Source organism: Aptenodytes forsteri, unplaced genomic scaffold (assembly GCF_000699145.1).
Source record: "Aptenodytes forsteri isolate BGI_AS27 unplaced genomic scaffold, ASM69914v1 Scaffold136, whole genome shotgun sequence".
Taxonomy (NCBI): Eukaryota; Metazoa; Chordata; class Aves; order Sphenisciformes; family Spheniscidae; genus Aptenodytes; species Aptenodytes forsteri.
In genome coordinates, this window is record NW_008796111.1 from 3,088,800 (window position 1) to 3,113,083 (window position 24,284).

Genomic DNA, 24,284 nt, shown 5'->3' on the forward strand with positions numbered 1-24,284 from the left:
CGGCGGAGCAGCCAGCCTGGACCGAGCCTTGGGTCGGCTGAAGGCCAAGCGCCGCGTCGCCGGGAGGGAGAGCCCAGACCGCTTTGAGGAAGCCATAAAGAGCCCTTGGCTGACACTAAAGATCAGCCGGTGAGCCCAGAACGAGAGGGCGCGCGTGGATTGAAGAGGACCTCAGGAAAAAAGGTTTAGCCGAGTAAAGCTCACAGACGCTGAAATCATGAAGACCGTCAGTCAAAATTATTTGGAAAAAAAGTCTTGCCTGAAAAGTAAAGCCTACGTGCACGCCCGGCCAGCTTTACTTGCAAAGCTCTTGCTTCTGTGAACGGATGAAGAAAGTAACTCAACTCTTGCTGATTTTCTAAACTGTCTTGTAACCACTTACTTTTAAAATCCACCATTGCCCCAGCAGCTAAGGAGTTCCAATAAATCAAGATCAAATCAGCAAAGATAACTTCATTTCCTGAATTTGAAGTATTTCCTTCCCTCGTGTCTACTGCGTGTTTATTACTTACAGCTGGGTTATGAACTACCAAACATACCACTTGGCATTAGTAAAGGTACTTAATTTTTCTCCTTTTGTACCCTAGTGGATGTACTTCGGTGGGTAATATATATCTAATTATTGTTTATTATATAAGCAAGTGCAGCTTTTCAATGCTCAGCGTGTTAAGGGATATGCAAAATGGATGTAAAATAAGGTAAGGGCAAGTCAAATTCACTTTCTGCTTTGTTCTCGTTTCACTTACGCCATGCTGTAGCTGTAGAACTCATCCCAATGCAGAAGGCCCAAAGACAACTTTCTGTATCACCTGACCCCAAGATGATGTTTATGGTAACTTTTACATAAAATTCTCCATAAACACCGTTACTCGGCCAAAGCGTGTTCACGAACAGACTGTATGGCACTCGCGCCATCCCCTTGCACGCGCTGTTCAAATTTAAGAACTATACTCAGTCCTTAACTGGAATGCTGAGGTTCACGTATGAATTTCTAAATTGCTTTGAGCCACCTTTCAAATATTCATTTATTTCAGGAAAAAACACCCCAACAAAAACGAGTAAGAAAGTGCCGGTCTGGAAAAAAGACAAAAACAGAAGAAAAGAACCTTAACCTACTAGGTGGAGCTTACAGTAAAATGGCCTCAAAGTTCCCCTTGGTTTGAGAAACTGTCCTCCTGCGCGCACGGTGACTCTTGAGCAGGGGACAGAAGAGAAAAGCACGTGGACAGGACAGAGCGAGCCAGCCAGCTTCTGACAGCGTCCCCAGCTCTGCAAACAAGTCTTCGACATTTTCAGCTATTAATTTGTCTGACCGCCGTGTAGTCTCTAGGCTACACGAACAATGCCGTTCAGAAAGCTGATGTGCAGATTTGCGGTACCGCGTTGTTTGCAGTTAAGTTATGGCTTACACCCGCGTGTCGTCGTTGAGTTTGTTTTTCACGGAAGAAAAAAAAGGCTTTGGCTCCACGCAGAAAAGTGAGCTTCTCACAACGAACCCCCTGCAAAAACGGGGCAGAACCACTTATCTGCTCCCTCGTATGCAGATCTTGGAAGATGCTTCGATACTGGACTTGTTTCTGCATGTCTTGTCTCGGCACAGCTCGGTCCCAAAGAGGTGGGCTTGCAGGGAAGTTAAGACAGAGTAGTGCAAAACAATACATTTTATTTGTTCACAGTTAAACACAAGCAACTGCCTTGACATTTTAGAACATTCTAATAAGGACAGCAAAACCTCCTTTTGGTTTAAGTTCTCTTTAGCTTACGATTGTACCATTTCCTTGTATTTCATATTTATGGCATTTAATGTGGATTGTTTAACATGCTTACAAAGAGCGAGGCAGGGAACAGATTAACTTGACAAAGACAGCAATTTTAGATTTAACTAAAAGCAGTCAGTTAAAAAAATCTGTTTCCACTTCACTGATGGGACCCCTTCAAACAAACTGCAAGTTAACTACATACAGCAGATCCATGATTTTTAGACTTACAAAAAAAATTGCAAAATTTGTTCCTCCATAATCTTTGTGGTCCATAAACAAACCTAAAGTGGTTTCCATTACTATCCCGGTGCTAAAATCCTTTTTAAAAGAAGAAAAAAGCCACCTTATCAATGAGCTTGCGTTACCGCCAGGGCATTTTTGTAACCGACAACAAAAACCGCCTCTCCTCAGGACAAGGGAAGTCATCATATACGCAAGATACTCTTCGGGGCTCGGCAAAGCAGAAGGATGGGCTAACGAACTCCTCCAACGCGACGGCACCCAGCGGCCGAGCCAGCCCTTCAAGGGCAATGTGCAAACCGTTCGCTCCTGGGGCTGGGATCCGGTGGGGCAAGGGGCAGGAAACCTCCACACCTTACTGAAACATACGCTACCACGTTTGCTACCACTAAGTCTTAGAAAGCCTATAGACATGTCGACAAAACCAGTCTGTCACTTACAACCAACTCTCTATTTTCTATTCCATGCAGATTCAAGCTTTGACAAAACCACCGACGTTCACCTTTACTTTCAGAGTTAGGACTGACCAACCGAAAGGACACTGAGAATAATTTGGACAGGCAGAAATGTATTTAGACCCTAGGTGTAATGGAAGAAGCGGAAATGGGAGGAAAAGCACTGGCAGGCGCAAGTTAGCATATTGCCAGCCGCTTTGAGAGAGTCCTGTTCCTATTCAGGTTAAGACGGGATTTGAACTACAACTGCAAGTGTACTTGGACTTGATTTATATGTGAGACGACTCTTAAACAGCAGCTGCCACCCACAGAATGTTTAAGAAAAGAGGCCACGTGTGATGCAGGGTAGCTGTGAAGCCTGATATGCCCAAGTACGCCTGGACCCAGACATAGCTAACATTTAAAACAAGCACACTTCCTAACAGCGGGCCCTATTCTGTCACGAAGGAGATTGAGTCTGACCACTGACAAGCCCTGATCCCACAATCCTCCTTCACAGAAGGCTCATCATTGACTTAAAACATGATTAACGCAGAAAGGCTTCAGGACAGAATTCCGATTCTCAGTTTGAGCAGGCTTCCTCTTCAGCCTTGTCTTCTAAGGAAACAGGATGAAGGTGAAGGGGAGATATCTAGAGCCAAACTGACACTGCTGAGCTGAAAAACGTGCTGCAGTCTGAGCAGAACAGCACTCAAAGGAAACCCTATTCTGTACGTCAAGCCTGAAAATGTATTCCCAGGAAGAATGAAGCCAACTTCCTGGACTCAGAACGCAGTGGTCTTGCTCAGTCGGGGAACAAAGACCAGAACTATGAAGGAGGGTCAGGCAGCACAAGTATTTCCCTGATTAGAGAAACAAATGCTCTTCTTCATAAGCTTGCAATTCTACATACATGTTCTGCATGCTCTCCCTACTTGAGTAAAGCTTCCTTTTCCCTCTTCTCCCACCCCAATTGCTTTCCCGTATGAACCAGTCTGAGGTCAGTACCAGTCTGTCAGGCAAACACTTAAAATACCAAAAAAAAAAAAATCAGAAGCTAGTGTTTTAACAAGTCTTCAGCATATACGGTCTCTTCCGCATTACAAGCTCCAGTTCCTTATTAAGTGTCTGTTCAAACGTAACTTTCCAGGAAATGTTAAGGACAATATAAACAATGATCATGAATTAGGGTGAATGAATGGTTTTGCAGAGGTACACTGTTCTTTAAACATTTAGGTATTCAATCAGAGTCCAACTTAATGAAGACTGGGCTCTGAGGGATGGGGGACAGTGGACAGGCAAAATAGAGACCTTTAGATGAATGCACTAGAAACTCTAGTGCTGCTTCTTTCCAGGATGAAAGCAACCGAAGTCACCCGGACAGGCAGCACAATTAACTGCGTGGAAGCTTGCAAGGAAATACAAAGCATTCATAGTAGACTCACAAATGTTAGTTTGGCCTCATATTGCACTCAAGTTCATAAACGCAGCCACTCACTGGGGACAGGGAGAAAGGGGAAAAAATACTTGCAAATGCTAACAGTTGTCCCTTCAAATTAGTACACGCTGCCAAGGACTGAATTTGAGAAAGAAGCAAGAGTTAGGCTGGGCATTTCAATTCCAGACCCAAAAATCCACTTTGCATTCGTTCAGCAGCCTCCTTCTGTTCCTGGACATCAATCCTATTCCGCTGCATGAGCTAGCTGCTCAGACCAAAGAAACATAAAAGCTTTTAGTTAAACTTGCATTCACGCCTCCTGTTCTATGCCAAGAATATGAAAATAACACTGATTGACTATCTTCCTTTTTAACTGTGGTCATGATGAGTTTCATTGTAGTCCATGATATGAAGCTGTCCAACACTGCTTTCCTGGATCTTAGGCGAGAGGCTAAGGTTATCGGGGCTTGGAGGGGCCTTTGTCTCCATGCTTGGATCTTTACATAGTTCAGTCTTTAGAGCATCAGAAAGCCTGTTGATGGTTACACCCTCCTCATCGCACTGGCTCTCACTCTTGTTGCGAAATAATTCTCGTGCCTTCATTCCAAGGAAGCTCTTGGAGCTGGGGAGTGAACCTACAGTCAGTGGGACAGTAGTCGAGGGCTCCAGCAACATGGATGTCTCCCAGCGACTGCTGAATCTCTGGTTCTGGGGTTTTTCTGGGGTGGAGAGCTCACTGCTGCTGCCGCCCTTACTGCTACTACTACCTCGGGAGCTGGGAGGTTTGGTCTCTCCATTTCTACCAATTGTTTCTTCGCTGTATCCCGCCACAGTATCTTCATTACCACAATCCAGCCTGTTTTGGAAAGAGGGAGGATACAGTGTCAAGGAAATGGTAGCAACTGTTTACAATGGAAAGGGAAATGCTGGGGGAGGCAAGTTACTTTGATTACTTTCCATTTCTGCTACTGCACACCTACTTCAACAGTTTTCCTTTCACAGTTTTGTAGCAAAGCAGAAGTGACAGAGGGTAACCAGAAAAAGTAAGTGTCACACACTCAGCTTTGCAACATCCAATGTTTTAAGTCCAAAGCTGACAATAACCCCAAAGCAGAATGGAACTGGATCCTACTCAGTTAAAGGAAGAGATCTGTACATCTTCCTTGGATTGTAGATCTTTCTTTCACCTAACCCAAGCACAGGGGATCGCCGCAAATCTGCTGGCAGTGCAAGAAATTATCCTGATGCTGTAGCAGAATTTGGTGTAGGAAAAAAAAAAAAGGGCATGATCTGAAGGAAAGCACAGCACTACCCAGACGCTTCAGGTAGGCATATGTAAAACAACTCCTTAACAACAGCGTAACAATTCATAGATTAAAGAGACCGGTCTATGAGACAAACCAGAGGTTTCTCTCAAACTTTGAGTAACGGTTCAACTTTCTGAAAAGTACTTCATGAGCACTTGCAGTTTTGTCAATGACTCTCAGTAACCTGGGCAGAGTCCTGAAACAGATTCGGTCTGTAAAAAGGGGAGTAACAGAAATATTTTGAGATGATGCCTCCAAGTGCTAGGAGTTCCACAAGGATTATCAACTTCCAAGGAGCTGGTCATGAGTCCAGCGTATTTTACATCACCACCCTCACCTTTCTTCTGCTGCTTCAGCTGCTTCTGTTTTTTCATCTTCAAGTTTTTTCAGTAGGCTGCTCTTCTCCAGCCGGCCAAACAGATCCAAGATCTCCAGCTCAAATGCCTGTGTGATTCTTTTCTGGGCCTTGTACCTACTTTCTACTGCTTGCAGCTGACCTCTGAACAGAAAAAGAAACCAAAAACGTTCAGCATCTCCGGATTCTGCCACAACTATGATAGTACGTCTGACAATGCACGGTTAAAATTTTACATTGGGAGCTCCTACCTTGCCTGGATTTTGACATCTTCCAGGTATTTCTTTTGCTCCAGGAAGAGGTGGTCCTTTTTAGCAAGCTGAGATTCCAGTTCAGCTATCCGTTTCTGGGAAGCGTCAAGCCTTTGGCTTTGCTGTTGAACACACAATTTTGCTTTCTCCAGTTCTTTCCGAAAAGCAGCGTGCAACATTTCAACCTCCTCGAAGGAAAGAACACAATGTTAAAGTATGATTTGTGTGTTATTTTTATTAGCATTTAAACATGTTTCTGATGCTATAAATAGGCACATTTTTAAGCAGGATGGAATAAAAGAAGCATTTCTAAAAACAGATATAGAAAACTGGATACTCTGAGGATGTACACTATTAAGTTACTGTGAAAATAACTATACATCACTGGAATTTATTAGCACGTTAACGTTCCTTATGAAAAGCCCTTTTCAGCAAAGCAAACTTACCAGTTCTGCACCAGATTAGGATCGACAAAGTCAATTTTAAAACCGTTTTTGCAACATGACCTTCATTAAATACCAGTAAAATACTTTTTTTTTTTTTTGGCTTATTATTCACCTTCTTTAATCACTTTCTCTCACGCAGAAACAGTTATATTGTTGTGCAATTTACTTGCTTCTAATTAAAAAAAGGTTTCTTTGAAGTCAGGAAGTAAAACCATATGAACCACAGACGTTTTAGTAAAGTTAATACTAACTCTTAATAGGAAAATGACTGAGCGAGAAGAGTAAGACTGCTTGTTTTAAAAAAGCACCTCACAAAAACCTGTAAAATCCTGGTTAAGATCTTTCTACAAATTCTAGCAATACTACCCTACGTTATACACTTTCACAAACGTAAGAGCCCAATGTTACTTTACCAGCAACAGTCTGCTGCCAGTTACATGAAGAGCACAGTAAAGTCTTGGCCTTTGGCAATTTAAAAAAAAAAAAAAAAACACGCTAAGAATTTACATCAAGTGGCTAAAACTGACTTCAGGTGTACCCTAACATCCCCTTCTTAGCTTTCAGGCACAGGGCACTGAAGAGATTCCATCAACCTACAGTGCACAAAAATATCTGACCAGAAGATTAAATACGAAATCCAATCCCTGAAAATCAATTTCAAAACAAAGTATCTGTTAAGTTATGAAGCATTTCCTTCATTCTGAACAAAAGGCTGAGAACAGCTTGATGATGACCTCAAGTGAAATCTTCCCCAAAGGGCCCCCTCCGCAACTCTGCAATCATACCTTTGTAGTGTCTGTGTGCTTGTGCTGCAGCTGCTCCAGGTACAACTCATTGACCTCTCCAAGAACCAGAAGTTGCCTGTTCAAGAACTCCATCTGCTGTTGCACTGATTCACTGTTGGAAAGCTTTAAAGAGAGATTGAACAGAATCAAACACTGGAATGAACAGTTCAGCAGGAGAGTCACAGCTGATTGGCACTGTGTTCACAGGGTACTTTTATAAAGAAGGGAGACAAAGACAAGAATCCAATGCATCACAGGCAGTAAGTGTTAAATAAATTAGTTTGCATAAAGCTGGTGACAGTCCATACAGAACTTCACCATATAGACATTGCTTCCCTCAATATAACCATGTTTCCACTTACACGAGAAGTCCATTCAACTTCTGATACAAACAAGATCTCTAAGATGCCAAGATTTAGCATTCATATTGCTCAATCTGCAAATGCCTATTGTGGAAAAAGCAGCCAAAATTAGAAGTTTCAGAAGCTTTTGAATGGAGTTTCAAGTTTCTTCACCAAAATACATTTCCCTGTGTTGTTTTTGTGCAATTAGTACTAGATTCTGTGGAACTAAGCACAGGCTTCTTTCAGAACAAGAAAGAAAAAGTACCTGATAAAAATTACCAGAAAAAAAAATACAAACAGAAAGACACAAAAGGACCCTGGGAACAGTGGCTTTTCTTACCTTTTGAGAAACTTGGCTAAGAAGCAATTCAGTGTGACACACCTTGTTGTTAGCCTTCTTTAATTCTAACCTCAGATCTGCAATCATATTCCGGCAGTCTTCCAGCTTGGTCTGTTCAAATTAAAAAAAAAAAAAACAAAACACAACACCAAACCTCACTCAGGGTTCTGAGACTTTAACAAGGACTAGCAATGGCATACGGCTGGAGGGCCGTAAGCCAGCACTGTAAATCAAGTTACACTGAGTACTTGTGAAAGTCCCAAAACAACCAGCTAAGAAACTGCATTTTCCTATTTCCAAACCGAAGACAGGACAAAACAGAACTATACAAGGACGATGACTAAGTTAGGCATTTCCAATTACGTGCTGTCTTATTCTGAATTAGGACAATATCTCTATTAGAGATATGTAACTTTCTGTCAGATATTTCATGCCACGTTATTAGGAAGGTTATTTTTAAAACCAGTAAGGAGATAACATAAATTTTGTTCAGTGTCATGCTTCATACCTGCAATTCCTGGCTCTGGTTGTAGAATTCCTCCCGGTCGTGTTGCAGCTGTCTGATCTGGCTGTGAAGCTGAGCCACTATATTTTCATGTTCCTCCTGAAACTGGTGGTACCTTGCCTGTTCTTTCTGCAGACTCAGTTTCAAGGCCTGGATTTCTTTTTCCTGTAGTTTCAGCTGATCTTTCTGTTAAGAACCCCATACAAAGCATCAGACAAGACACCTGCTTTATCAGTTAGAATATCTGTCCTAAGTTGCTAGCTAAGTAAAGTACTAGCATCAATTAACAGCGTGCAGGCGTAACACTTTTCCATACGTAAGAACATTTTATATAGAGCATGTTCTTAAGGCTTTTGGGGTTTTTTTGGCTGAAAAAGATTAAGTGGTGCTAGAGTGGACAGGCTGAAAACTCCAAGTCACATACAAAGGCACAGGTTCTTCCACTGCACCTCACGCTTTCGACAGGGACTTGGGCTTCACAGCTGAAGCTACAGTTCGTTTGCCAAAACCTATTTGGAAAGCTGTTTTTGGCTTTTCTGCTGAATTATCAAATGGTGAAACTGTAGATGGAAGTAGCTATAATATGAAGGTACAGAAGGAAACATGCCTAAATCTGTAATGAGGCATCCTTCAATGCACTTATAACTTCAAATTTTATCATAGTAAATACCTCTGGAAAAGAACATTCAAGTTTTCAAAGTTTTGGCTATTGCTCCTCAATTGAGGAGTGGAAGGACAATACTTCTTCAAATAATGCAATAAGGTGTCTAGCCAGGCATTAAGTAACCACTCCACTAACTGTGAAGCCTTTAATATCATCCAAAGGTAAGTGCTGGCAGGGGTCAAGCACACAGGCATCCACTGATTCAATTGCCTACAGTCAAATAGAAACTACTGGTTTTAATAATCATGGTGCACGCAACTCATCCACAAGTCATTCCACAAACACTGACTTTAATAAGGTGAGAAACGAGGCTTCTCTTTTAATCGAGTGGTACTGAAAGATACTGGCCAAATTAATACTTGTTCTAGCACCAGTGTGTTTAAATGACTGCTAGCGTTGTACCCCTGCTCACCATGGCAGCATTATGTTCCTCCAGTGCCGTTGCTTTAATCACTTTTCGCAAGAGTCGACGGTTCCGAAGGGCATGTTGCTGTCTTTTGAAGCGTTCGTACAATAACTGGTTGTGCAGCAAAAGCAATTGGTTACGCAGGGTGTGAATCTCATCCGAAGGGGGAGAGCCTGGATTTGGAGTTAGAAGACACAAGAGGTTACTGAACCGTACTGTCCCTATTCCACATATGGGAAATATTTTCTAAAATAAGCAAATTACATTTATTTGAAATTACAACTTAAAAATCTGCTGTTCTATTTGATCTCCAACACAACTTAAAATTGTAAACGTTTTTCCCAGAGCAACATGTATGTGCTTCAAATGGATTGCTCCTTCTATTAAGAAAAAAAGCCAAGCTCACCATCACCACAGAAGCCTAAGAGGACAAAACTATGACACACATGTGAAGCAGAAAGAAAAACAATCATCAGTTTTAGATTCAAGTAGTATTTCAAAGGTGGAACGATCTGTTAGATGATCAGCATCACTCTGAAGGCTAGCAGATTAAATGGTCAGAAGTAGAGATGTCTAGAATGGTGGGGAAGGCAGTTTTCACTTTTCAAAGAGGAAAAACACCAGCTCATCTCACTGGAACACAGATGTCTATCTGCTAAGCAGATAAACCATGACTTAATGGAGGGCATCATCTTTTGATTTTTTTTTTTTTTAACTAATGCAGCAGAAAAAGTATGCAGGTCATTGTTTCAGCAAGTCTAATAACAGAGGAACAGATTGCCAAAACACATGAGAAACTTCCTCACCTCCAAAGTGAGTCCAGTCAGCAGATTTGCTTGGCAGAGACAATCTGAAAAATGAAAATTCAGCATTAAATAGCAAGTTTAAGTATGCAAACACTGCAAGTCACTTTAAAATGGAATGCCCACCTCACAAGAGCTTACAGCCTAGTAAAAGTACAATTATGGTCGGTCGATATGAAGAGAATAAGGAGGAACCGTGCAAAGCAGTAGGTTGCAAGGGCAGATGATGGAGGGCACAATTTCTTGGAAGTTAGAGAAAAATTCTCTCAAGCGTAGAAAACAGCGTAAGGACAAAGCGGAATACAGGGTAATAAGATGAAAAGAAGGAACACAGCAGATACACCTAAACCTTAAATCTGGTTCTCCAGTTCTTAGCTTCACGTATACTAGAAAGAAGAAAGTGTCAATCTCCCCTTGGCTTCTACATTTGCTTTTGACTATCTAGTGTGGGACTTAAACCTGATAAAGTAACCAAGTCTCACTAACAGTGGTACCAAAACCACACTTGTAGCACAGCCAACAGCCCTGCTTCTTCATCCCAAGCTCTGTCAGTGAAGGCAGTTAAGAGTCCTATAAGAGTCACAGACCCTTTTTTTACACCAAAGCAAACTACTTACCACTGCAAATATAAAAATCCTCCACCCAGAACCCCTAGCTCAGTTAACAGTAATGTTTCACAGAACGCACTTGCTTTTCAGGCACAGCTATTAAAATAAAGCCAGCACAAAAAGGAAAACCAAAAAAGTTTGCAAAGTAAGATCTTCAGTCACCTACTTGTTCAGCTCCTTAGTGTGTGCGTCCGCTCCTTGCTGTATCAGTCTGTCCAGTACTTCCACAGGAGAAGTAGAGGACATGCACTCATCATCCTGGGTTCCCTTGGCTTTCTTTAGCAGCTCCTCAGTCTTCTTGCCAACAAAGAGGTAGGCAGTCTTTGGTAATGCAACCTCAAAAAGGTGCTCATATAGGGGAGGCTGCCCACTCCCAAACACCACTCTTCTTTGTGCTGGTACTTTGCAAGGGCTGGGAGTGAGAATACTCGTCTCCCCAGAGATTCCTTCCCTGTTACCAGCAGGGCTTTCACCAGAGCCTCCACAGGGCTTGTCTATGGGAGTAAACGTTTGTTTGGGTGTTTCCCGCGCACTCTCAGGCCCAGGCTTGTCCAGAGAAGATGTTAAAGGCTCAGAGGTCTGACTGGGTCCCTGAACACTAGAGACTACCGAATGGGTCTTCTTTTGAGACCCTGACAGACTTTCATTTGTGCGGTAAAATGGGGAGTCAAATCCTCCTCTAGGCACCATGTGTTCAGCATCGGTTGTGATCTCGGAGATCTCTTTAGATATTGCATCTGAGAAGGATGGGAGGGGGGAGCATAATTACACATCTTGTATTTCGACATTACAAACATTTCCTTAGCTAAGATGTATGTAAGGATGACAGAAATTACCTTCCTCTCTGTCCTTTTCAGCACTATCTTCAAAAGACAAACCACCTAAAAACTCTGGAAGATCACTTAAGGTTACTGAACTTTTACTACCGGGCGTGTCTGAAGAAAAGAAAAGAAAAAAGAAGTTAGTTGTACAGATGCTGTTTTCTCCAGCCTTATCACAGCACAAAACAGAAGTCTTTCACTGCTGAAAGGGCCTTAGAATTAGCTTGTCCCTCCTTCAGAGGCTTCCTCAGAGGCGGAAGCTGTCTGACTCTTGTTCCATTCTATGTGGAAACCAGTTCAGAGATCAGTCACCGGTCTGTCCCGATCCCAAAATGTAATTTTGTGAACGTAACATTTGCTATTGCACAACAAGCGTAGGCGACCGCCTCTGTGAATAAGGATGTGCTGTTTGCAATTTAACCCATTAAATAAATAAATAAAAGAGGCTTAAGTGTAGAGTGACTACTCTGCTTCCACATTAGCATTAAACTCCCCTTTAGCTTCTGATCTGGCTACACAAGGACACGCTCCTTACCTGAAAAAAAAGAAGTTTAGCCAGCTGATGTAATACAAACTTGACAATATGCGACTACTGATCAAAACTCTGAGACAGCTGCCAGGGAGATACACACTAAAGCATGCAGGCAGAAACCTCATGTTCACGGTTCAGTCACAGATTAGGAACCCAGTGAAAAACCTAGCCTGTTCTTAACTTGTAATCCAGAAAGTTCAGATTCTGGTGTTTGTATAAAACTTCAGCAAGTAAAACCAGCTTTAAATTTCACTATCGTCTCCGCTTTGAGGATGGTAAAGATTGACAGTACAGAAGTCCCAAATACAGTGCCAAAATCCCTTTCTACAGCTGTCACAGATGTAGATGACAGAGAATGGAAAATGCAATCTAGATTTACCTATTAGAAGCTGAGTTCCTCAACCATCCACTGTTGATTTCAATTATTCCACAGGACTTTAAAAAAAAGGTTCAAGTACAGCAATATAATTGTAGATAGAAAACAAAGTTTTTCCAAGAGCCTTTAAAAGGGATCATCATATCTATCCTTATGTGCAGCCTTACAGTTTCATCCAGACATGTGACACAAAACTTGTTCAAGTAAGACTTCATATACAACTTGCTGCTTCTAATAAAAAAGTTCACCCTCAAAGAATCAGCTTTTTAAAAAAAATATCCTTTTTCAGCCTTCAGTGTAGATCTGTATATTTCAACATTCATAAGTATGCATGAGGGCCAGTTAAAAAATTCTGCAAGCTATTTCTGAAGGTGAATAGTTAAAATGAAATCAAAAGCATCACAAGAAGGTTTTAAGTTGAATCACAGATTAAGGCAGGATCCTGGAACTACGAAGAACTCAGGAAAAAAAAAAGAAAGAGAAAAAACCTGTGGAAAAGTGTTTGGCAATTGGAACATGTGTCAATAAAAACAGGATTTGTTTACAATAGGTTATTGTAATGGGGAGAGGAAAATGGAGTTTACCCAATGATTTATCGCTGTTTATGACATTTTGCTGTCGGTACAGTAAAGGCCTCCCAGGATCTGGTTTGTCCTCCTGAAAAAAAACACAAACGAAAAACCAAAATAGATTCTTTGCATCAGACATCTGTTGGAAACAAACCTCTTGGACAGTTTCATAGAAAGGAAATTCCTGCAAACAGATGGCTTAAGTAGCAAACCAACACAAGACGTCTTAAAACTGTGCAACTGGAAGTGGCGATAGTTGTCTAAACTTAGAAGAAAAGGAGTTTTTGCAATAAAACACAACGTTTTTTATAAGTCAGTTACTCTGATTTTCCTTCTCAGTTACGGAAAAAATCAGTCAATGAAAAAAAAAAAAATCAGATTTGTTTGGCAGAAGAGTTTTGTTATACCTTTTTAGGAGGCATGGCAGCAGCTGAAGGGAGTGAAACATGCACAAAGTCATCTGAAGTGCAGGGTGGAGGAGGAGATGTGGCTGGCGTTCCCAAAGGTGTTCCTTTCCCCCCTGCTGAAAAGGAGGAGCAAAAGTTTTCTCAGCAAGGCTCCCACTTCCTCATTTCAGCTGAATATTGTACGTGAAGAATTATACATTTAAACACTATCTCAACCGCTTACTACCTAATCTCCTTCAACTATTTACCAAGATAAAAGTGTACAGTTTCCAAAAGGCCTGTTTCAGACTGACACTTAATTCACCGTAACTTGCTTCCTATCTCAGTGTTTACATTAGTACTGCTCTGGATGACCAGGTACTCGGTTCACAGAAGTGATGACTTAAGCCTATCAAATGGCATGATGTGGCATTCCCATTTAAGAAGCTGACAGCAAAATTTACAGCCAGAATTTCTATTATAATAAACCCTGAAGGCCTAATTCCAAAATGCAGCACGTACCAGATGTGCCAAAAGCTTTGCTGTAAGGTTGTGATGCAGACTGGGATGACTCTGATGGAACAATTCCAGGGGAGGTTGGTGGAGTGGTCATACCACAAACTGCAGAAGGACTCCAGATGGTAACCTACGTAAAAGCAATACACAATAAACACAAATCAGTGAAGCTCAGAAAAGGAACGTGTGAAGCATCTGTATCCAGGTTCTGACAGAGGAAATCAGATAGGTATTAAATCTGAAACGTACACTAAGTTCTGAAGAATTCACAGTACTTCTCAGAAACATGAACTGTTTAGATTGTCACGAGAAACTACGAATGAAGTGCAAAGAATTAAAACCATGCTGTGCTTTATCTTCTGCTTTACCTGCTGTGGCTCAGTTGACAGCCGTATTGACTGTGGGCTCAGAATCTGAGGTAGCTGCCCTGACATTTGTGATAGTGTTAGCCGAGGAGTGGAATATGGGGTAGAAGTCCCTGAAAGTTTAAAAAAAAAAAAAAATTAAAAGTATCCTACACATCAAATACAAATCAATGATTCTTCTGGCTAGTATTTAAAGGCTTTTAACCAAAACATTTCAAATCCATTCAACATACACAATCGTAGCTAGTAAACAAGAGACTTTTCTTCCAGCCCAAGAAAATATTTACTGAATATATTACATACTACAGCTTTTTTTTTTTTTGGTTGGTTTGTTGTTTTGGGGCAGGCGGGACAGGGGAGGAAGAGGCAGTGGAAAGGCAACTTCGCCAACATTCTGTATGTCTGCATGACCAGAGCGTATATCTACATATTTCTTTTTTTTTTTAAATGACAGTTTATTTTCTAATGCCTAAGAATCGGACTTTAAGTGGGATAAATTAGTAAGACGTCTTTTTGCTATATGGCCAGTTTTCCTCCAGGAAACGCGTATTCATTAGCCGTCAGGCAGGTCTTACCATAGTTGCTCTGTGTGTCAGTGTAATAGCTGGCACTGGGGTCAGTTTGATGATGTTTTAAGCTTGTGCAGAGTTTCCGAGACACAGAGTAATAGCCATCTTCATATGAGGCTTCTGCAGGGTCCAGGGAGATTTTGGCACATTCTATCACAACATCATGAGTTTCTAGTCTTTTCCACCTGCAGACAGTTTTTGGATCCAAAAGAGTAAGTTAGTCAATTATTGTTACAAACAAGAGTTCCTGGAGATACGAGGAACTGGCTTGTAGGATGGCTCATTTGTTCCAGACAGCTTTGCATGCTCCCAGCCAAAACTGGAACAAGGCACCATACAGAAATTGCAACCAGATGACTTGTGAGAGGGGGTCTCAGAGAGGAGACAAACAGCTTTGACACAGAGATCCATAAAGGTCTGCCATGGAGCACTCTGGAAAGGAGGAACAGCACACGAAGACTTGGTTGATCCTGAGCTTCAGCAGCTGTAGAAATCAGCTCAACTAGACTCAGATGTTGGTAGTCAAAATTTAGACATGCCAGCAGTGAGGGAATCTTATATTATTTAAGCAAACACAATCTGCAATGCCAGTTTCAGGTCTGTGTTTTTCCTCCCAAGTTTTGGGAATGTTTCTTATTATTACTACCTCTTTCACTCTGAAAACTTTTTCTCCCTAAATTAAGCAGCCAGATTAGATCTGCCCAATATTTCAGGGGATGGAAGTTCACTGTAAAGAAGAGAAAGCACAGCAGGCTGTCTATTAAAGGCTGAGTTGCTTTTGAATGCAAGATATTATGTGCAAGATACCAAATTAGAAGGCTTGAACTGGTAGTTTTGTGCCAATTGTACTCCTTAGTGGTGCCACCCTCCCCCCTGTCTGGGAGAAGCCTGCAAAATTGAGCATTGTGATATTCAATAGGTTCCCATTTAGTAGTGTTTTCCTAGTGGCTCTGAAAAGCAGGGCAAGAGCACTACTGTGCAGCAACAAGAGTCAATTGCTCCTCTTCAGTGGCTGGGCCTGTGGAGACAAGAGAAAAGCAGCAAGTGGTGCTGCTGCAGGCAAATGAGCCTATTTCTAAAGAAAACTAATACAGCTGATAACGTTAAGACATACCTGTTAAAAGAATTGATCTGTTAACTGAACCAATATCTAGGTACCAAAACAAGACACACTGAAGCCATTTTAAACACTTAAATCCCACCAAGTACTTCAACAAACAAACAAAAAAATGACCCAAACCTTAAGCCAATGAAGCAGGTCAGTGGTAGTTTCTCTTTATTCATTATAAGCAAATTCTTTTAGAACTTTATGAGGATGTTTGATCGTTAAGTCATAAAATCAAGACAAAGTCAACTGTTAAGTAGAAGACAGATTCTATCCCAGACACAAAATGAATTTAGAACCCCAACATTGTTGTTAATGGTCTTTCACAACAGTTTTTGCTTATTCATCCAGCTGTAAGCTTGGATGAAGAAAGTCTTCATGTTTACCTGGTATACCTATGAATATGGGTGGCAAAACACCACTGGCACACACTGTTGCTGACAGAAAAGGTTTTGCTGTAAGCCTTCGGAAATAACCCAGCTAAAAGCTGCTCATTAATAGCCTCTCCTAATAGCAGAGTGAACATATATACCTTCGTGGGTCCAGTTCATGGTCCTTAGATCCAGTCACTAATTCTGGATGAATTCGCACATGTTCCATCATTGGCTGGATGAGCAAGAGCAAGAAGAAGTATGTATTATCGGTACAGCATCTTTTGACTGCACTAAACTAAACAAAGCTGATGAGCAACCTACTGATCCCGATAGTTCAGAATGTTACATTTAACAGATAAAGCTAAGACACATCATCACAGCTTCAAGAGATCATCTTGCTCCCAACTGATATTTCAGTCCTCCAATAGCCTGTTTTTATCCTGTTTTGTTGAGCAGCCCTCAGTTAAATCAATGTAGTGTATTGACTTGGCAAATACCTGCCTTTATACAGCTATGAATTCCTTGTCTCAGATAATATAGAGACGAGCAGCATTTTACCTTGACTACCTCTTCAAAGGTCTCCAAGTTTTCCTTCATGCTGTAGTAAGAACGCAGAAAGGAGACAAAATTGCAAGGATACATTCCATAAAGACGATGAAAGAGAGCATAGACGCTGGCATGAAGATGGACAAGATAAATCTCTGCCACGTGACCTGGAAAAAGTCGTTAGAATCTTTTTCATTACATTGGAGAAAAGAACAAAACCTCTAAGAGTGCAAGCAAAGTACTTTTAAATTTGAAATGTTAACTGGAACAAGTCTTCCAAGATATGAACAGTCCCTAGCAAAACTGTGAAGTCTTTTGAGAGAACAGGCAACGCTTACTCATCAGCTCACAGCGAAACCAAAAATTAAGATATGGACCATTAATTCCAACCAGTATCCTGTCATTCTCAAAGCACAGCATTTTTTTATTCAAGTTAAAACCTGAAACCCCTCTAGATAGTGAGCCAGAGTTTTCAAGACTGACGACTGTATGATTTAAAAAAGAAAGTTAGGTTTGCTTCACTTCAAAGGTAAAAACTAAAAGCTTGTATCCACAAAAAGCAATCGCGATAGACTTGAGTCTCACTAGCCATCTTGTAAGTTCCAATCCTACTTGCAATGCAAAATAGCCCTCTACATCGCATCTCTGCGTGCTTAACACAGCATTTGTTCACACAGCCATGAGACACACACATAGATAACACTAGTGTTGGATATCAGACACCTTACAAAAAATTCAGCAAAACCAATTCATCAGAACCAATGCTATAACTGAGAAGACTAGTTTTACCAACACTTTCATGACTATTGATAGTTGCACATTATAAGAAACTCTTACATGTTGCTTCTACCCCCTCCCCATCCATACTGGGAATCTCAAATTCCCAAATATCTGCCTCAAATGTTAGCATTTTCCCTTCTCTATCCATTAAGATCAATCTCTGCTTTTCACTGTCATCAGGGTAGCATTTCGGTCCAGTGAAACTTCATGTAGTAGCAGCACCACATGGAAGAATCTAAGAGATTTGTAAATTTTGAGCTAAGAAGCACTCCCCGATGCTACCTATCAAAGAACAGAATAGCTTGTGGGCTTAATACATCATTTTCCGCATTAAATAATCTCAGACCATTCAGTCTCACAAAAGAATGTGCTCACCAACTGCATAATGGTCACAAGGATACTACTAAACCATAACTGCATGCAACAAAGTTGAAATCTCACCTGGATTCTGCAAGCACCAGGCTGAGAGACGCCCAAAGATACCAAAGAAATCATGAAGGTACTGTTTGCCAGACTGAGGAATCATTGGCAACATGGTTATTAGCACTAGGACACCTGTGGTGAGTACTACTACATCTGTGTCAGTCTGCAAGAAGGGAGAAAACCTGCATTAGTCAGTTAATAGAGTTGAACTTAATTTTTTCCAAGGATGAAGTGAACACTGAATCATCATCATGGAAAAAGTTCTCTACTTTGAAACAGTCCTTCTGAAACCTACCATAACTTAATGAACCAGGATTATCGTCTCTTTCATCCAGAACAACTCTAAAAATTTGGGATTCTTGCTCCTATTTTGCTGCTGCTTTTCTGTGTAAAGACTTGACTTAGTTAAAAAGGGAACATCACCGCAGTTCCACAATTGAGTAGGAAAAAAAAAAAAATCACGGGTAGGTAAAGCATCTTATGTACCACCTTCCTTCCCAGAGCTAAGCACACACAGCATCCAGAGCCTAAGAAACTGCAAATCTGATCAGGGTCAGGGTATTCAAGGACGTTGGCCAATTACCAACACAAGGGTCAAAAGCTTTTCTATTAAACCTGGTTGATGACTCTGGCTGCTAAATATTTCATAAAGCAGTAATTCAAACAATAACTAGGACCCCATGGCTTACACCAAGAGAAAGGGATGTGGCAGTAAAAATCTTTAGCTAGATGAAACAGTAATAGAGAATCAGATTTTAGGACAGGACACAGCAATTGTTCAAACTCTTTCCCAGTGGGGCCCCTACTTGCTTCCCCAGCTTAACATGCATTTTCTTGGTAGTTCCTCTGCTTTGGCAGGATAGGGGTGTAAACAGCACAGGTAAGCCTGTGGCCAGATGCCACTGAGCTGGTCTTGGTATCTCCCAAGAGCCACGCAGGCTGATCGGACATTCAGTGTTATGAATTTTTCTTCCTCTGTGTAATCTGCGGTCTCTATTCTCCCTCAGTCAGACATAACCTTTCACAGCACATTTCACGTCCATCCCTATCCCTCTGTACACATTCCTAGCACTTCCACATCTCTCTTCTGCTCTCACCACCTTTCTGACACACTTCACTCCTCTCACAATCAGATAAGACTCACACTGAAAAGGACAACAGAACTCATCAGGCACGTCAGTAACTCAGCACTCAGTAACAGCACTTGTAGCTGCTTCTTTGGCAATTACAAATTTGTTGTGTTTTTGTTTTGAAGAGCACTGGCACTTGACTACATCATGCATTTTAATGTTACTTAAATGACTAATACGAATTCTTCACTATCATATTAAATGATATTACTGACAATGCATTCTAGGTCTCAAAACACTTTCCATTCTTTATTCACTGTTACAGTACTGTACAGTATGATAACTGATAAATTTGCAGATGGGGAAAAAAAAAAACAAAACATGGGGAAACAGGTACCTCCTTGTAATCCAGCACGTCTGTAGCTAAGAAGGGAAAGTCTGCTAATTCCAAGGTAATTCCACCATGGAATAGTCTAATGGGCCCATCTACACTGCAAGTAGAGTATATTACCGTACATGCACAAATTTCAGAATGCACTAATGGGAAGTTATTGTATTTCTGATTAAGGTCACATTCAAGATATCCATCAACTTCACCGATGGCCCTCTGTCTAACTTATTTTTAAAAAAGTTTTAGTAAAACTTTCCTAACTCCAAGTTATTGTTCTGATTAAGGTCACATTCAAGATATCCATCAACTTCACCGATGGCCCTCTGTCTAACTTCTTTTTAGAAAAGTTTTAGTAAACTTTCCTAACTCCAAGTTATACAGTGACAGTGGCTTTTAGAAACAAGACTGTCAGTAATAACAGGATCAGCACAGAGCATTTAGTTGATATAATTCCAACTGTGGCTCCGTATTTTAATCAACATTTTATCTCTTCTCACAGCTTAACTAAATGACATCAAAACAGAAAACAAATGCCTTGCATTACAAGTATGTATGTTTACATTAGGTGTACAAGTGTTTTGTGGACAAAACTAACAGTTCTTACCTTGAGACATTTAAGTAATGAAAGTAGGAGAGGTGCTTGAGAAAGCTTATGTTTCCAAGATGGTTGTCGTCTTATCACGTGTCCCAGCAGAGACAGAGTGGGTAAACGGGTAGCAGCTTTGCCCATATATTCATTAATTTTGTCCAGTAGATGCTGGTAGAGGATTTTGCAGAGAGCGGTAAAAAAAGGAAAGGTATTTATATTTAACTGGTATATATTCTTTTTCACCAATCTATATTCAATAGTTTGCCACTGCCAATTATGGAAACTACAGGTATTTTAGTAATATACAGGATCCAAGAGCAAATAAAACCCAGCAATAAATTTAAGTCTGCTGGTAGCAAAATGCAAACTATTCAGTCCAGAAGCAGTCACTGCACTTCAAAACACTTATCATAAATAAATAATAAAAAAATTCTGGTCAGCAGAAGTAAAACAATTTGTAGTGCATTCTGTTAATCTTTTTAAAAATCCTTAGTTGCTCTCAAAATACACAATTTGTTTTAGCCTAACACATCCAGCATTGAAGCAGCAGCAGTAGCATTACAAAGAGACAATGTTAGCCCTCAGAAAACTTTCATTTATAGAGGTTCTTTGCTTCATTGGGTCAGTTTAAGCAGCTCAAGAAACGGAGACCTCTGAAGTTCTTTGAAAACTTCACTACTCTTACTACAGAGATACTACATCTCTGCAACAAGGTAATTCTATACCAGAATGGAAAAACAGAGTTTAACAGATGCTATTTAAAGGCTGCTTCAATACCAGGCTAAAATCTGCCATACTTAATAACAAGATTTTTTTTTTTACCTTGTCATGAGGCTCTTGCAGTGTGGACAGTATATGCAGTGCCTGCTGAGAATTGGTTTCCAAGTAATAGTCCACCAGGTTGTTCACAAGCATAGGTCCACGGTCTATCAGTTTGTTTACAGCAAGAAAAAAAACCATACATTCTCAATACACTAAAAATGAAGCATTTGTTACAGGGACATTGCACAACTTTTTAACAACTATTACACAATTAATTTATAACATAAACCAGTACTTAGTGTTTACCAGACCTTTAGGAAAACGAGACCTCTCAACTGCATTTTCCAGTTCCTAACCATTCAAGCAATTGCATTTGGCTCAGGGAAAGTAACTCGTTTTTTTAATAACTAACAATTACTGTCTGACCTTAGAAACCTAGAGGTAGCTGAACTGCAAGAGTGTTTTACCCAGTACAGGTAAAGAGTTCAGGAGTAACTTTACATTCTCTCCCTTCAGCAGATAAAGGAGAGCAAGTTCAGGGACAAGGACAGTGACAGTGCTCTCATGCTCTGAAAAGGCTCTATCAACATAAGGGATGCCTTAATAGCAGCAATCATTTTTTCAAGAAAGTCTGGGTCTGTTGTTTTCTTTGGGGTTGGGGTTTTTTGTGGTTTATTTTTCAAATGAACAAAATCCCACTAGTTCCCATAATGTGGATGACACCTAATTCTTTCTAAATACACTTGACAAAGAAAGTTTCATCAGCTCACAACTTGAGGTTATGCCCCAGCAAAAGCTAGTCATTTTATAATAGCATTTTAACAATTATATAACAGACCTTCTAAGAGACATGCCATTAAACAAAATGGACTGAAGAGAAGCCTCGGTCCTTAAAGCAATTTCAAACCCAAGTATCAAGAGTTTCTTTCAAGTTGCATTTGCAAAGACTGTGCTTGATAGAAAAAAAACCCTATTATTCTATCTTTATTGGTGTAAAAGCAAAACTCTTCCTCCAATTACATATAAGGATACATACCACAAACGAGATTATCTTTGAACGCAGCTGTTACATCTTCCAGGACACCCAGAATTGGAGAATCCAGCATTGAGAGGAGCTCACCAACATTTCCTTGCTGTGCCATGATGCACGTACTAACATGAATGTGGAGATTAAAATTTCAGGAAGTTCCTCATGGGTGCCTCTCTACCAGACTAGGAGAGAAGAGAGAGCAGATGAATGAGCTTTCCTTTTTCCCTTTCCATCTTAAATCTCTCATCACTTCCCTATTTCTTTTCTGCAGTATTGCCCATTTAACAGTTTTACACTGAAAGGATTGCTACACATCTGCAATAAAAGCTGTAAGAGAAAAGTTTACAAATAAAAGCTGTAAGAGGAAAGTTTACAAAGAAGCCAATGAGTCACGAGCAGGGTTTTCTTCATCTTTTTTAAAAAGACATTAATCTGTTTTGCAGAAAAACTTGGCTAGCATATATAAACTGTCAGAGCGTTCTGTTACCATATTTTTTTAATTTGCTCTCCAGGTCAATCAACTAAGACTAAAGTTTTGAATAAAATGCAAATAGCTCCCTGGAATCACTCCATTCTCGCTTTCTTTACAGCAATTCCTCCCCAGCCAACCTTTCAAGTCCTTTGCATAGTGGTCTACACTCTGGAGAAAATATGCACCTCAAGATCCTTCTCCACTCCTGTGGCTAAATTAGAAATTCACTGCCCTCGGCTTTGCATTATTGCATACTAATAGATTTGTGCTTTAATACTTGCAATGTGGCCAAGTTGCAGCTGTTAGGAAACTCAGTTAGGGTTACTACAGCTGCTGTTCCTCGGCCACTCTGTGCATGCTAAATCACAAGCTTAGCAGCACAACATACCTTGTTTTCACACGTATAATTTGTGCATTATATATTAAAAATTCTGCAGTGCAAAAACTGTATAGATTATTAAAAGCAACAGTGTGCAGGTAACATGACTGGTCAGCTTCACAGTATGAAGCAGGAGTAAATCTAAGCCATTTCAGGTTTTTAAGATGGCTTCCTCCCACGTACCAGCAAGGGAGGGATTCAGGTATCACATCTGTCTATCTATCACAAAATGAAGCAAGTTTTTCTTCATCCATAAGAATCTATGCTGAACCTTTCCCAGTGGCAGAAAGAATCTGGCTTCACATCACACCTAATTTTATTAGCAAGGATTTCTTGCTAGGACGAGAGGAAATGGCCTCAAGTTGCGCCAGGGGAGGTTTAGATTGGACACGAGGAAAAATTTCTTTACTGAAAGAGTGGTTAAACATTGGAACAGGCTGCCCAGGGAAGTGGTTGAGTCACCATCCCTGGAGGTATTTAAAATACGTGTAGATGAGGTGCTGAGGGACATGGTTTAGTGGGCATGGGGGTGTTGGGTCGACGGTTGGACTTGATGATCTTGGAGGTCTTTTCCAACCTTAATGATTCTATGATTCTTCTTTCCTCCTACTTCCAGCTAGCATACATTTTTCACTTTCTCCATGGAAGGCAAGACTGACACATACCAAGTTTGCACACAAGATTTTTTTTTTTTTTACTGCAAGTGTGTATACAGCACCTGTTCTGTGGACGAGTCGAGCTTCTGTCTGCAATGCTGTCAGCCACACACCTTTCATGATCACTAATAAAGAAAAAGGATGAAGAGGTTAACAAAAGGCACAATTTATTTCTTCCTTACCAAACCCTGTATATTCAGAACAGCATTAAGTTCTTTACAAAGCACAGCAGAGCTACGTACCTCCTGCATGAGAAAAGTCAGCCCTTAGTTTGAAAAACACCAAGAGGTGTTGCACAGGTGCCCGTTCCAGAATTGTCCACAGGTTAAGCTGTGCAACTGCCTCCAACTAGATGGCTTTCACAAGATTGCAGTTTTGTACTGTGAACCTTCAAAAGCTGCTATAGAGTTTTATTTATGGTAGGTAAAATCTTACACAGAAAGAAGTCTTCTCTTATCCTACCAAATTCTGAACATAGAATAATTACTGTAATTGTTTAAGTCTTTAGATTCTAGTCAAAACATTGTTAGACATTAGCCAAGGACCATGTATCAGTGCTCTATTTTAAATGATAATTCTGTAGTTACTTATATACATATTACTTTCTTGAAAATTTATGTTTAACAATGTTACTGGACAGCAAGAGTTAACCTGTCTACCAGTAAACTTTGTCATTTGCAACATATCACTCTGTACTTGCAGAACTGCCCAAGGTCACTTTTATTAGGGCCACAAGACATCAGCTTACTTAATCTGGCACTGATTGCAAATTCAAAGGTGATAATATGGCATCACACTCACAACAGGCATTTCATTAGCAACAAACTTTCTTGAAGTGTTCCAGTAATCACAGTTCCAGAACACAAAAAACCCGCCACCCTCAGTTT

At 40.6% G+C, this 24,284-nt stretch overlaps 1 protein-coding gene across 3 annotated transcripts; it reads right to left on the reverse strand.

Annotated features, from left to right (window-relative positions):
- Nucleotides 1–1,643: 1,643 nt before the first annotated feature.
- TSC1 (tuberous sclerosis 1) lies at nucleotides 1,644–23,544 on the reverse strand. 3 transcript variants are annotated; one of them, XM_009286958.2, is made up of 22 exons: nucleotides 23,460–23,544; nucleotides 21,897–22,072; nucleotides 20,921–21,024; nucleotides 20,114–20,266; nucleotides 18,067–18,211; nucleotides 16,858–17,012; nucleotides 16,458–16,531; nucleotides 14,827–15,005; nucleotides 14,255–14,364; nucleotides 13,893–14,016; nucleotides 13,392–13,507; nucleotides 13,000–13,072; nucleotides 11,523–11,621; nucleotides 10,853–11,423; nucleotides 10,082–10,125; nucleotides 9,282–9,448; nucleotides 8,209–8,391; nucleotides 7,701–7,811; nucleotides 7,017–7,139; nucleotides 5,786–5,970; nucleotides 5,517–5,678; nucleotides 1,644–4,728 (listed from the first exon to the last, which is right to left on the reverse strand). In XM_009286958.2, the coding sequence occupies exons 2-22, from the start codon at nucleotides 22,000–22,002 to the stop codon at nucleotides 4,242–4,244; spliced, it is 3,471 nt and encodes a 1,156-aa protein (XP_009285233.1). In that variant the 5' UTR covers nucleotides 22,003–22,072; nucleotides 23,460–23,544; the 3' UTR covers nucleotides 1,644–4,241. The 3 variants fall into 3 exon arrangements, with proteins under 3 accessions (XP_009285233.1, XP_009285232.1, XP_009285235.1); XM_009286957.2 differs by having other exon boundaries at nucleotides 5,786–5,973; nucleotides 23,460–23,543; XM_009286960.2 differs by lacking the exons at nucleotides 18,067–18,211; nucleotides 20,921–21,024; nucleotides 21,897–22,072; nucleotides 23,460–23,544 and having other exon boundaries at nucleotides 5,786–5,973; nucleotides 20,114–20,199.
- Nucleotides 23,545–24,284: the final 740 nt, after the last annotated feature.

Excerpts from the sequence above, each read along its gene's own strand:
- TSC1 (XM_009286957.2), bottom strand. The coding sequence starts at position 22,002 with ATGGCACAGCAAGGAAATGTTGGTGAGCTCCTCTCAATGCTGGATTCT. Across the intron at positions 13,508-13,892 it reads CAAAGCTTTTGGCACATCTG|CAGGGGGGAAAGGAACACCT; the intron begins GTACGTGCTGCA and ends CCTCCTTTTCAG. Across the intron at positions 10,126-10,852 it reads CACACTAAGGAGCTGAACAA|ATTGTCTCTGCCAAGCAAAT; the intron begins GTAGGTGACTGA and ends TTCATTTTTCAG.